General features: G+C 38.8%; 1 protein-coding gene across 1 annotated transcript in view; it reads left to right on the top strand.

Moving 5' to 3' along the window:
* MTAP (methylthioadenosine phosphorylase) overlaps nucleotides 1-13,739 on the top strand; it is a 118,142-nt gene that overhangs the window by 96,255 nt on the left and 8,148 nt on the right. The window contains exons 3-7 of the mRNA XM_009994426.1: nucleotides 4,400-4,458; nucleotides 6,510-6,677; nucleotides 8,556-8,658; nucleotides 12,178-12,417; nucleotides 12,945-13,067. Of these exons, the coding sequence (XP_009992728.1) occupies nucleotides 4,400-4,458; nucleotides 6,510-6,677; nucleotides 8,556-8,658; nucleotides 12,178-12,417; nucleotides 12,945-13,067 (693 nt within the window). The remainder of the gene's footprint in view (nucleotides 1-4,399; nucleotides 4,459-6,509; nucleotides 6,678-8,555; nucleotides 8,659-12,177; nucleotides 12,418-12,944; nucleotides 13,068-13,739) is intronic.

Below are 13,739 nucleotides of genomic sequence, written 5' to 3'. Positions count from 1 at the left end.
GAGGGTACATTCTATACCCTCATCCAGGTCGTTGATGAAGATGTTGAACAACACCGGTCCCCGTACCGACCCCTGAGGGACTCCACTAGTCACACACCTCCAACCAGATTCTGCCCCATTGACTACAACTCTCTGACTTCTTCCTTTCAACCAGTTCAGGATCCACCTCACTACCTGATCACCAAACCTTCCCTCCTTTCTGTGTGTGCCAGTGCAGGAGTCATTGGCTGTTTGGCCATAGTGTGTGAGTTTGCTGCAGTCAGCGCTTGGATCCAGCTGTCTTACCTCCTTTTCTGCCTTTTCACTGTTTCCTGCAGCTCAGCCGCCTGCTGCAGGAGGCCTCCACCTGGACATACAGGCTTTGACCAACCTAGTCTAGTGGGAGGTATCCCTGCCCATGCAGAGGAGGTTAGAACTAGATCATGTTTAAGGTTTCTTCCAACCCAAACTATTCTATGATTCTGTGAAGCTGAGTGCCAAGAGGAAAATTCAAGGCATAGTTAAATAATTGTGTGCCCATTTAATTCTACTCTGTAAAAATGCAAAGTGGACAATTCTACTTCCCTTAAATTTTGGTTTTTAATTCTTAAAATTCTTGGTAAATATAGAGCCAAAAGACTTTTAGGTGAAGCCTTTCTGGTGGTGACATTCCATGGCACCTTCAATATTTGAGAACAGCAAAATAGATGTTTCTTTAATTCTGTTTCTTTACTTTTAAAAGCAGAATAATGGCTTACATTTTGTTCATATAGAATCCTTGAATTGTCTTCTGCCTTGGCCTTCTCAAATCGTAAGAATTGTCTAATTACTAAACTGAAGTTGTTATGGAATGTGGGGATATTTTTTTAGGTGACATATGTGAAAGTTTAAAGGAAAGTAGTTTGAGAGTTTTTGCAAGCCTCTGTATTGGCGTTGGTCCTCTCATGATCTTTCAAGTTCCATCACTAATACTGGTAAAAATGCAATACATTAGTCTTTAAAGAAATAAGTATGCTTACAGCAGCTAGTATTCCAGCATTCTTTTTTTCACCCTTGTTCTCTTCCACCATTTTTGTTGTGTCAAAATTTTTATATTCTATGGCAAATACACTAAAACCTTTTGTCATTCTATCTCCAGATATGGAAAATACTGTTCTCTTGCAGAATAAGATAATTCCTTGCAACAGTATTTATCTTCATCACTGAATTTTGAAGCTAGTTATAAAACTTTGTTCAACATATACTTTCAGTTAGATTGATTTACTTTTCTGGATGACAGAACTTGGTTCTGAATCATCCTGGCCCAGGTTGGCAAAGTGCCTTCCGGTTCTATAAAATTTTTTTAGGTGACCCCCTGTATTTTTGGTCATAGGTGTATCTGGGGAAAAAAAAAAGTGAAGCGGGTTTCCACCTTGCAAATGAGCTTGGAATATTTGCATCAGAAAAATCAGACCACGTGATACAACACTTAAACTCCTTTTCTGTTTCGTCAAATCGATGTACATTTTTTGGTTCCTAAACTAAATCACAGGTGAAATGAAGGCTTGGGGAACATTTTACTTTTACATCTCAAGTTTTCCTTAGACTTTTGTTTTGCTTGTTCATCCTATTTTCTGTTCTAACTTGCTTCTGAGGCAAGAAGAGGAAAAAATGAATTCTGTAAGCAGCACATAAACAATACTTCACACATATTTATGTTGCAGACAAAGGGAATTTATTTCAGTTGCTTGCTGCTGTCATAATTTTAACCCTGGGTTGACTGCCCAGGGTTCTTTACTTCCTTTTCTATTTTGCAACACTGACTAACATATAAATTACTTGGATTTTTTTTGAAGAGTGAAGTAGTTAAATATATTAATTATTAATGTTTGAGAACTCTTCATTGGGGCTTTTATTAAATCCTATTAGAGCTTTAAGCTCTTTGTTCCACTGAAATTTTTTGTTATTTTACCATCATTTCAAAGCTCCTGACTCCAACTGAGATAATAGTAGACAGGTACAGCGCTGGAAAGAACTTGTGGGAGAGAGAACCATAGCAAATGGAAGCATGCGCTAGCTTTCTTACATGGTTAACACAGTTTGAAATTGCTGTATCTTTCACTTCCTTGTACCTTTACGCGTGCTAAGTTATCCTTATTTCCTCTCTTTTAATGACCCATGATGCAGTATCTGCAAATTCTTTTCTTAAGCTGTCAGTTCATCATTTAGCAGGGTATTCTTTGTTCAAAATCTTTGTTTTTCTCTGCCATGTTTCTAGTCTGCAAGAAAGCTATTCAGGCAGTCACCTGCAAGATGCCATTAATGTGGTCTGGAAATCTGTGTAAAGATGACAACTTGTGCTGTTACACGGCCACCCTGAAGCCGTTTGCAGTGACTAGCATGACAGCAGATAGGGAAGGAAATCCAGTCTGCTGCAACTAGAGGTTGAAGCCTGTTACAATATTAATGCTATTGAGTTCTTGCTGCATTAGCAGTGTACTTTTCATTTTCATAGGAGGCAAGGAATTTTGGCTGAAGTCCTCCTTAGTGTTTTAAGAATACTTTTGTATCCTAGTGTGAGCTAAGTTCCATGCCTGTTATGTCACACAATGCTCTCAAAACACAAAAGACAAACTGCTAAGTACTAGTTATTGTGAACCCTCATTGTTATGGAATGTTGCAATATCTTATTGCCTTGGCAACTAGACAGCAAGGCTTTTGCCCTGTGAGAAATTTCACTCCTAAAGCCATGTCTGGTTCAGAAGAGTAGGGTAAATACATTAAATGTTTAAATGTCAATAGGTTAATGTTAAGATGAGACTTTTAAGTCAGAATGCAGTACAGTTCTAAAAACATTTTCTGGAACATTCCCTGTATATTAAAATAACGTGGTAAATCTATGACTGGCAGAATTTAAATGCAGGTGATGGAATAAATTACAATGCTTTAAAGTTATGCCACATTAAAAATTACCAAAAAGAGCTGTGCAACAGGGAGTAGAAAGTGATGTTTTCATTGGAAATTATCTCTAAAATGCAGCTATGAATTCTAGAGATAATGTATGTAGCTATGTAGTCATGCACTACTTTATTCTATTTCTCTGCAGATTGTAATAGTGTGTAATAGAATTAACAGCTGTAAAACTAAATGCTATTTGAAATCTTACAGCAAACATTAACATACAAGTAAAAGTATGTCACATAGCAGGCAATCAAACATTTCTAGATGCATATATGAGTCCTTCCAGACACTTGCAAAGTTGTGATCTGTAAAAAAATCGTAATTCTGCTAATAGTTATTTTAGCTTTAAATCCAAAGGCATGGAAGGACAGATTGGCTCATAGTGGCTTCCAGCTTGCTCAGTTACTTTTACACTGAAATAAAAGGGTGAAATGTTTGCAGTTCTGAATTGGGCAGGAGAAGCAGCACATCCAGCTCCACTGCTGTTCAGCAGCACAAATGTGGTTTAGTATCTAATTTCACAGAGGCCTTACATTTTGTAACAAAAAGAGAAGCTAGAGGCATCGTGTATTTCAGATCCCTGATGCATACAGCCCAGAGAGCAGTTAATTTGTTGTAGTGGTGGTTGATGACTTGAGAGCTGCCCTGTGTGGGCAATATGACCATCTCCAAGGCAGGGCATGTGTCCCTGGTGGGCAACTAAAGCTGTCTGTCCAGTTGGTTAGTCAGGAGTAATGCACATTCTCATTGGGTAGCTGTGAGAGGAGACTGCGTGTTCTACCTCCTGGTTCCTGGGCTGACCATATGAAGCACTGCTTCTGCTGCCTGAAGTTCTCTGTCATATCATAGTTCACTTACCCAAAGTGGGACTCCCACCAGCAGGGAGCTTATCAGGAAACTGAGGGGAGTGGAGGGTGGGTTGGAGGAATCTAGGACTCCTCCCCACACGCCCCATGTGAGCTCGGGGGCCGAGCTAGAAAAGGGACAGAGAAGAGAATAGGAAGTGTTACAGAAAGGGATGGAGAAAATGTAACTTCTGTTGGGAGATGACTTCTAGTAAGGAACTGCACGGTTAATAAAAATGTAACCAAAGTTTAAAGTATAGAGTGAAACATGCTAACCAGTTCAAAGCGGCATGTGCAGGGGTTTTTTCCTCTCATAGTGTAGCGCTGTTTGAAATACTGTTTCAAAGTGTTTGAAAGTATTACTGTTTCAAGCCGCGAAGAAAGGAATTGCAATACTAGTGTTAGTACAAGCACGGAAAAATTGTGCTAATCCTTCGGGTGTCAAGTTTGATCTTCCTGTTCCAGACTGTTTTACTAATCTGCCGTATCAAATTACAGACCCAAGCTGAAGAAAATGTGAGACTACAAGTGATAACCTGTATTTCCTTTCATAACTAATCTGTTTATTTGTAAGTAGCAGTGGAGGTTTTCAGTGTGCTTGTCAGGCTGTAACTCATTCTTTGCTTGTTTTCCAGCCATCAGATGCTTTGATATTGGGAAAGATTAAAAATGTGGACTGTGTGCTGTTGGCAAGGTAAATGAGGATTTAATGACTTTTCTATTGTGTGACTCAAAGTTATCCCAAAAGTACTTCTCTTTTTACAGCAGGTGAACTGAGTTTTAACTTTGACTTCATCTTGCTCTGTGTAGTTGCTAGTCTAGGTAGGTGGTGCCTGGTAGCCTCAGTAATCAGTGTGCTCCCTGGGTTTGCACATTTCCTTCATGAAACTGGGAAATTGCCTGTTTCCAGATGAGCTGTATGTCTAGTACCACTGTAGACTCTTCAAAATAATGATCTTTGATGGTTTAGTCCTCTGGCTGTTACCTTTACTGCTTAGGAGGCTGCATTCTCTGTAGGTCTCCCTCCCTGGATCATTTTTATTAATAGAGCCAGTGTCCAGACAAGTGAGGGTGATGAATTAAGTCCAAAATCAATTCAGGGAGTCCAAGCAGTTGGAGATGTGACCAGAGACAGGGCTGGAGATAAGTCTGCAGCATGTGACCAAAGTCCATCCAGAAGAGAGGTCTTGAGAGAAACTACAGCACAGGCCTGAAGGCTGTCTAGGAGCCACATCTGGGGACCGGCACACCTGTGACGTAGCTCAGGGCAGGAGTGAAAACTGGGGCCAGAGCATAGAGGTGAGAGAGCAGCAAGTCTTACAGACAGCTGGTGTTGGGGTAGAGGCCTAGGGTGAGGCTGGCCGGAGCAATTAGCACCCAGAGGTGCACTCAGTGCCCTGGTTCTACTAGTGCCAGTGTTTTTCCATTAAGCTACTGACTTGCCATGTCTGCAGCTGCACTTCTGGCTGTTTTCACTTTCTTATCTTGTATGGATTTTGCATATGTGTTTTATTACACCTGAACAACACTTTTCTCATTTTCTCAAATTAAATGTTAAGCTAAGCTCTCATAGCTGTGCTGTATCAAAGTAGGTCGCAAGCTACAGATGGCTGAACAACTCTGCGGTGCTTTACATCCCCACTGGGATTTATGACCATACACATATGACCCTGTGAGTTTACTTTTTGGGGCTAAAGTATCTGCAGCTTCACTTTGTGTTTTGGGAAATATAACAAGCTGCTCATGAATACTGAATTTAAAAATGAAGGCTGGAAGATGATTATTACAGTGACTGCAATATGAAACAGTGAATCTACATGCCTAGTAGCTTCTCAGAAGTGCTAATGACAACGTGGGAATCCTGCCTGTCAGTACTTGTTCATGTTATGTGCAACTTCCAGTTTCCAGTTGATCAAGTTCTTAAAACCTTTTGGTCTCTGTGAAAGAATAAATCAGGAAATTAAGCCCTTTCTTCCCTCTTACACGGCTGAAAATAATTTTCATATGCATTCAATCATTATGTGAGAGATGTACCTTAGCAGTGATGACAGAGATATCATAAAAGCTTGTGCTTATAAGACTTAAGTATTTCTGGTGCTGGAGAAGAAAAATATGCTGCAATGATATGAAGTGATTTTTCTAATTTTGAAAGCTGTCAAATAATTTTAACAGCAAAGAGAAAAATGTGGTGATTCTACTGTTTTCTCTGTGAAGCCAACAGATTAAAACAGTGTGCTATTTCTTTTTCTAATTTCCTGTGACATGCCACTCTTTTCTGGATGTGAGAATAAAAGCAGCACTTCTAAGCACAAAATTTGTAGAGGTGTATATAAATTTTATGCATTTGTTGTAGTTTATGGAAGATTGAATTTGCTACACCTCTGTGGAATCTTTGGATTCTATTGAACTGACTTACAAAATGCAAAGAAAAATGCTTTTTCTACTCTTGAACCTGCTGAAGTATATTTGGATTGAATTTTCCATGTTCTTTTCACTCTTTTCAAGACTTTTCAAGTCTTGAACTTGAAAGTTTTGTGCTTAAAAAGAAAAATTCACCACTACTTAAACACTGAAAGAACCTTAACACAGTTAGGAAAACAAGCTACTTTGGAAGTAGCTGAAAGGTTCACTTTGACTTCCAGTACTGTTAAGGAAACTACATTTCCTGGAATTCTCTTTATCTGGAAGAAAGAAGGACATTTCAATCTGATTTATTTTCCTCTCTTGCAACATGTATTTTGACAGACATGGAAGGCATCATACAATTATGCCATCAAACGTCAATTACCGTGCCAATATCTGGGCATTAAAAGAAGAAAATTGTTCACATGTGTTAGTGACTACTGCCTGTGGTTCATTACAAGAAGAAATACAACCTGGTGATCTTGTCATAATTGACCAGTTCATTGACAGGTGAGTAACATTTCTTAGCCTTGGTTCTTATGGCAAATGGTGTGATTCATACAGGAAGACAAGATAGGAAACAGTTATGAGATTACAAGAAGTTTAGCTCTAATGGTCACAGAAGAAATACCAGGCTTTTCAAAAGAGCCTCAAATTAACTGAAGTGTAGCTCCTTGGGAAGAGTCTTCCTTTGAGAAGAGATCTCCTGTTCTCAGATGCGGGGGAGGAACATGGATAAGAGCACTGGCTGTTCTAAGTTGTAAGACGAATCTGAAATGAGATGGAGAAGCATAAGAAAGCCTAGTAGGTACCAGGTAGGAAAATATATTCAGTAATGATGAGGCTCTACAGAAGAGAAATCAAATGCAACACAGTGGGGAAAGATGAGGTTGTCCTAAAACAAGGATAGATGCTAGCATTATTTATTTGCTAGGAATGGCCAATGGTTCAAATCTGCCTTAATTCTCTCCCTAAGCCTAGGAACTTAGACACATCAGCTGGCCCCATATAGAATAGCACTGGCCTTTACAGGATTGCAGCCTTCCCTTCAGTAGAGAAATTGTTTCATTCTGACTGCAAACACACATTATCCATTCCTCAGACCAGTTATAGGTCTTATTGTTACTTATTCCCGTACAGTTTCTGTGTATGGTGCTGAATATAGTGGCATTTCTTTTTTAGGTCGTGTAGTGATATGGCCATTCTCTCCAAAGGACATAGGATACCTCAAAGTCAGAGATTAATATTTGTACATATTTGATCTTTCTTCAGGCCTTTTCTGAGTGAAAGGGCCTGAGCAACAACATCTAAGGAAATGGACTGTGGCTTTTCCCATTTCCTCCAATTCTAAATAATTATTAGGAGACACTGAAAAAAAGTGTGTAAAATCAGATATATTCTATTTGCAGATCTTCAGTATCCCCTAAAGGAAAATTAATGTTAGTGTTTCAACACATATTAACAACTGTAGCCCATTTTGCGTATGCATTTAATTTTGTACTAAGTTTTGTATTTTAACCATGGATTGAATTTGGCCATTTCATGTCTTTTCCCCTATAAAGTACGATATGTGACACACTGGGAGGAAGAAGGGAATGTCTCAAAGAATTTTGTTCTAGAGGGTTTTTGTCATCCAGTTGTCTGAGTTAGCTTCAGCCAGTGCATTTGAAGATATAATGATAGCAGGTAACAGTTTCAGTAGTGGTCAAAATAGCATGCTGGACAGTAAATTCTGCAGCATGTTTGACCATTTCCAGGAGAGAAAACAGTTTCTCAGTTGAAAAAAGGGAGAAAAAGGATCCTTCTATTTTGCAGGCTGCCAATGTGTATGTGTAGTCTTTCTGAGAATTTGAAGACATCCTGTTGCTGCTTTTTCTGGTTCAGAAAAACCTCACACCTCTCTTGTTCAGGAAGCTGTTCATATGAATTTCCATCCTCTCAATGTAGTAATGCAATGATAGGAACAAGCTCTAGCTTTGTGGCAATTCAAACTTGATCCCTTCCCCTCCTCAAAGCTTGCTGTGCTCTTTTTTTTCAGAGATTACTTGCCTAACTATTAAACGTAGCTAATTTCTTTTGGGTAGAACCACAGCATGATGAGGCTGTTTGTGTCAGTTAGAAGCAAATCAGCATTGCAGTGTCTTGTGACCTATAGATTTTCTCTAATTAATTGAGAATGCTCTCCTGTAATAACACTGCTATACTCTTGAGCTCAATTCTGAAAGGTTTGTACCAAAGTGAAACAGTATTGCAAGTAGCCATTAAAGTAATTCTGATATTTTTGTTTCCTCCTAGGAAAGCAGTTTTTTTGGATTTGTGTAATTAATCTTGCTTTCTCTTCCATTTTCTCTCCATTCTTCCTTCTGAACATGTTTTCTGCTTTTCTAGGACAACTAAAAGACATTGTACTTTATACGATGGGCAGCATTCCAGTCTTTCAGGAGTATGTCACATTCCAATGGCAGAACCATTCTGCACCAAAACCAGAGAGGTTAGTGAGTTATGTAGTAGTATTTAGAAGTTATACTGTTATAGTGCTTATTCATGATACAGTCTAATTGTACATTCTTAGAATGCAGAGGCAATCTGCATCTCTTTAATCCTGTTTCTGAGAATGTGTCATGGTATTAAGGAAAAATGGAAGGTGTGGGTAGTAAAACACCTTGTGTCTATAGGAGCTGTGTTTCTAAGGGAAGTTTGCAGAAGATGTCAGTTGGCAATCTAGATTTTTCTGAGATCTTAATTACAGAACAGAACATCTTTATTTATCAGGTAAAGAACCAGGAGAGCAACAAAGTGACAGAGCAGGTAGACAGAATTAGGAAATAGTTCCCTTTATGTTCTGAATAAAACTGCACCTGTGGTAGAGGCACTTTACATACTTAATACAAAGAATTAAGTAAATAGCACTTCAGTATTCACAGAAATTACAATACTACATTTGTGGTTTTGTGCGTTGTAGCAGTGGGTGGTAGTAGAGAGTCAAAGTTTAGTTTAAAGGATGCTAAATGTAGAAACAAACTAAATTACAGTAGTCTTCTGTTCTTACCTGTTACTCTTAGTTTTGGCACTTCAAGCTTTTTCAGGTTTCAAAAAGACTTAGTCTAAGCAGTATAAACACTGCTGTGTTTTTCAACACATTTGTAAGCTTCTGGGAGAAGTATATATGTGATTAAATATACCACAACAGCATATTCTTAGACCTGAGGAAAAGGGAAGGCGAAGACAGACCTGGCATTTTATTATGGAATGCTGTTATGGAATGATCAGAAGGTTCAGGGAGGTAGGTGCTCCAGGGCCCAGAGATGCTTACAGAATCAGTCATATCCATCTAAGAGACTCTTTTTCTCCAGTCAGTTACTACACTGAGCAGGACAATGATGAATTGTGAAGCAGGTGGCCCAGTCTGTGCCCAAAGCATGTACAAAAACTTGTGCTACTAAGCTGTTCTGCGCTCATCACCAGTTTGCTTCAGTGTCACTATAGGCTATTTTTGTAAATTGGCCAGACAAAGTGTGGTTTTGAGCTACCCATCAGCAGGTGCAGAGCCCTGTTAGAACAGTGCTTCAGTACACTGGGAATCAAGGTGTTGTGCAATGAAGTAAAGATATTTTAAGTCTCATGAGGAAACAAACCACTACATATGCAAGTGCAGGCTTTTCTCTTCTTCCATTGAACATCAAATTACACAAAATACTTTGTGCTTTTCATGCAACAAGTGCATAGCCCCATGGTCTAACCAAAGTTTGACGGGCATATAGTTGCTAACTGACTTCAAACATCGTGTCACGTAATGATAGAAGCAAAGGGAGTTTACTGAGAGCTAACTGTGCACTTTGTGAAACCAATTAAAAACAGTGTTATTACTGAAGTGATTGGCAGTACTTCACACTATCTCTCTTTCTAATTTTTTAAAAAAGGCAAGTATAAATTGCATAGGCCATTTCCTGAGGTTGCAGGAAACTTACACCAGGGCTAGTTTTCATTCAGTGAAGTAGAGACAATGTTCTTTGTGTATTACATTTTTCGAAAAACTGACAGAGAAATGCTCCTTTTCAAACAGAGAAAAAACATTTAGGTACTTCCCAGTCTCACATGTGATCATTATCTCATTAGCCCATGCATTCTTATCAGCATAACAGATGTTTCAAAGAACATGTGGGTTTGAGCTCTTAACAAGGCTGAAAAGAGATGCTTTTGCTTCATTTGAAAATACCAGATAAAAGTGCCTTAAACTTTTTTCCTGGAACTGTCCCTGAACATGATTGGAATAATTTCATCCCATTTTGCCTTAATTCAGGGGAATTTCATAGATAAAGTGATAATGATAAAACCAAAACTATTAATGTAACAGACTAATTGAGGAATTTTGTGTGAAAAATCTGAAAACTTAAATTACATTAAAAAGCTTAAATCACTTAAATTACATTAATGCAAATACATGAAAATATTCCATTTTATTTGGTTTAAACACTGTGTATTAAATGATAATCTGAAAGGTGTTTATCTTTTCCCCAACTGTAAATTTTTTAATAATGTAGGGTGCATTGGATACTACTGCTTTTAGAAAATGAAGCTCAGTGTAACATCTTATAGGGACTAAACACTGGAACTTTATAAAGAGTTTTGAGGAAATACTGCTTAACTGTGGTTTAAGTCAAACCACAGTTGAAGTTGTCTGTTGATTTATTAACACTGTGATTAACTGTGATTAACTGGCAATCAGTCAATCATACATCTGGAATTAATTTCAGCAATAAACCACAATATTAGGTGTGATTAACATTTGACTGCTGTGGCTAATCCCTGACAGCTCTGCTTTGCCCTTGCACACATGTTAATCCACTTACCTGTACAAAATACCCTTCCCCAGCACAGGTGGGTGACATGCACACCCACCCTCTTCCCACTTCCCTCTTCCCACCCACCACTCATGGGAGTGCATGTTTACCTGTTCACATGCGTCTGTGGTGGGAGATGTGAGTACTCCAGCTTTACATGTAGTTGGGCTACTGCACACAACCCACTGATCTATATGCCAGCAAGGAGGCAGCCCACAAGGTCATGCAGCACGCTCAAGGTAGGATGTATGGATGCTCCAACCAGCTGAAGTGTCAGTTTCCCAAAGCACTGGCATGGAGGCTGCTCCACTTGTCCTGTGTGAAGGTGATGGTGCTGACAAGATAGCTTCCTGTGGTGTCAGAATATATTTTTATGGCTGCTGTTTTGTGGAGGTCTCTCCTGTCCTGTCACATTTTTTCATGCTGCTTTTATACTTATTTTCAATTTTTTAATTTTCTTATTATGGCCATTTTAAATGCATGTAATCAGAGTTACTTTTCCCTTCCTACTCAGGACAGTTGTCCTTGTCAGGGTGTCCTAGTCCCATTTGCATGTGCTGGTAAACTCTTATTTCAACTATAATCAACTGATGTTAGCTAGGCCATTTACCAAGGGAGAAAGTCACAATGATTCTGCTGTATAAAAGTTCCTAGTTGGAGCCGTAAAGACTGTGAATTATGTGGTATATCTAGAGTCACGGTATATGCCCAGTCACTGGCATAATGTGGTTATAATTTCTCTGCAAATTCTCAGCGTACTCTTTGAAGTATAGGCTTGTAAGTTTGGCTTTCAAAAGTACTTTTCTCACCAGCTTAACTCCACCACGCTATAATGCAATGTTAAGTGGAGCAGTTTCACCATACTGTTCTCAGTGTAAGCACAGCCTAAATAACATGCAAAAATTTACTGTTTTCCAGTCTTACTGTTCTGTATAGAAAACAGTAATCCAACTGATACTGACAAAACCACATGAGTTCAAGATAATTCCTGTTAGTAGGACTACTGATTTATCTTGCTGGATAAGGAAACTGAAACTGATCCATGGTTTTGGACAGCTGTGACCATATAAAGCTGGACTGCTTTGTACAAAGCTAATTTCTTTTGTATGTATGGGATGCAAAAGCAGTGCACCAGGGAAATTATTTCCCAATATTGGCATGTTTTGCAGATTCTTATTGAGACTGCCAAGAAGCTTGGGCTCCAGTGTCATTCCAAGGGGACAATGATCACAATTGAAGGTCCTCGTTTCAGTTCTCGAGCAGAAAGCTTGATGTTTCGCAGCTGGGGAGCTGATGTCATCAACATGACCACAGTGCCTGAAGTGATTCTTGCCAAAGAAGCTGGAATGAGTTACGCTAGTATTGCCATGGCAACAGATTACGACTGCTGGAAGGAACACGAAGAAGCAGTAAGTGAAACTTTTCCTCTGGTTCTTGTCCTGAGGGATCTGGATGAGAACCTGTCAGTTTTGATAGAGATCACATCCTGAACTAAGTTATTTTCTTACTTGCATCAGTATCACTGAGTTATTCTGGATTGATGATTGTGAAAGAACAGAATGAATTGTTGCTGTCTTGTTCATTTTCATAAATATGCTTTGCTACTAGTAAATCTTTTGTCTCCTCTTGTCTGACTCAGGGGGTCTGTATGTATGATGATTGTGAGCTCTGTGTATGAACTTGTCTTCCTGTAATTAATCTGGTGATTTTTCTTTTGCAGCTCTTTGCAAAATGGTGTATATGCTTTAGTTCTCTTTGTGTGAAATATAATGAGATGCACACCCACAGCATAAAAGTTTTTACTGGCTAAAACAATTGTGGTGTGTCAAGGTTTTGCCTGTTAACAGAGTTGTATGAGTTAAATTAATTTATTTGAGTATTTAAAATGTGTGCCATCAAAATTGAGATACACAACTCAGTTTTATTGTATTTCTAGGTTTCGGTGGATAAAGTTTTAAAGATACTGAAAGGGAATGCAAATAAGGCTACTAGCATACTCCTAACTGCTATACCTCAGATAGGTTCCATGGAATGGACAGACACCCTGCACACCCTGAAAGTAAGTACACATATGAGGCTGATGAGTACTGGGGACAGTGAATGTATATATGCACATCATATATGTGTATTTTCCAAGATATTTCTGCTTAAGTTGTAACTTCTTGGAGTAGATGCCTCAACGGACCAAATCTGTTCAAGAGGGATAAACAAATTCAATTAAGACTCACAAGCTTTATGATAAAGGTCTAGCTTCAATTTTACAAGAAGTGTTACAAAAGGTAAAAAAATTAAGGACATCTATATATGGTTGTTGAGGTGTTCATAGCACTGGTAAGATGCAAATCTATGTGAGCATCCAAATGAAAAGCCTATACCTCTGCTCAGCTTTAGCTTATGTCTTAGAACAATGGAGAACCAAGCAGAGAAGACTTGAACCAAACCAAAAACCCTGTACTCTTTAATATGTAGAAAGAGAGGATGCTGTCACAAAGATACGGGTAATACCAAATTTGAAAGCATTAGGACTGTGTTCTCCCACAGGTTTCAGTTCCGTGGTTGACATTCTTTTCTGGCTATAGCGTAGAGGGAAGGAACAACATAAAAATAATTTGGGTGTCCATCCAACTTCTCAACAAGCTTTTTGTGACAAATAGCCACTTCCAAGAGTGCAGGAGCATGAAGTGCAGAAGCAACTAAGGATTACATTGAGATGATGTGGGAGACAGGGAAA

Source organism: Chaetura pelagica, unplaced genomic scaffold, assembly GCF_000747805.2.
Source record: "Chaetura pelagica isolate M959 unplaced genomic scaffold, ChaPel_1.0 scaffold920, whole genome shotgun sequence".
NCBI lineage: Eukaryota > Metazoa > Chordata > Aves > Apodiformes > Apodidae > Chaetura > Chaetura pelagica.
This window is presented reverse-complemented; position numbering and strand designations above follow the sequence as displayed.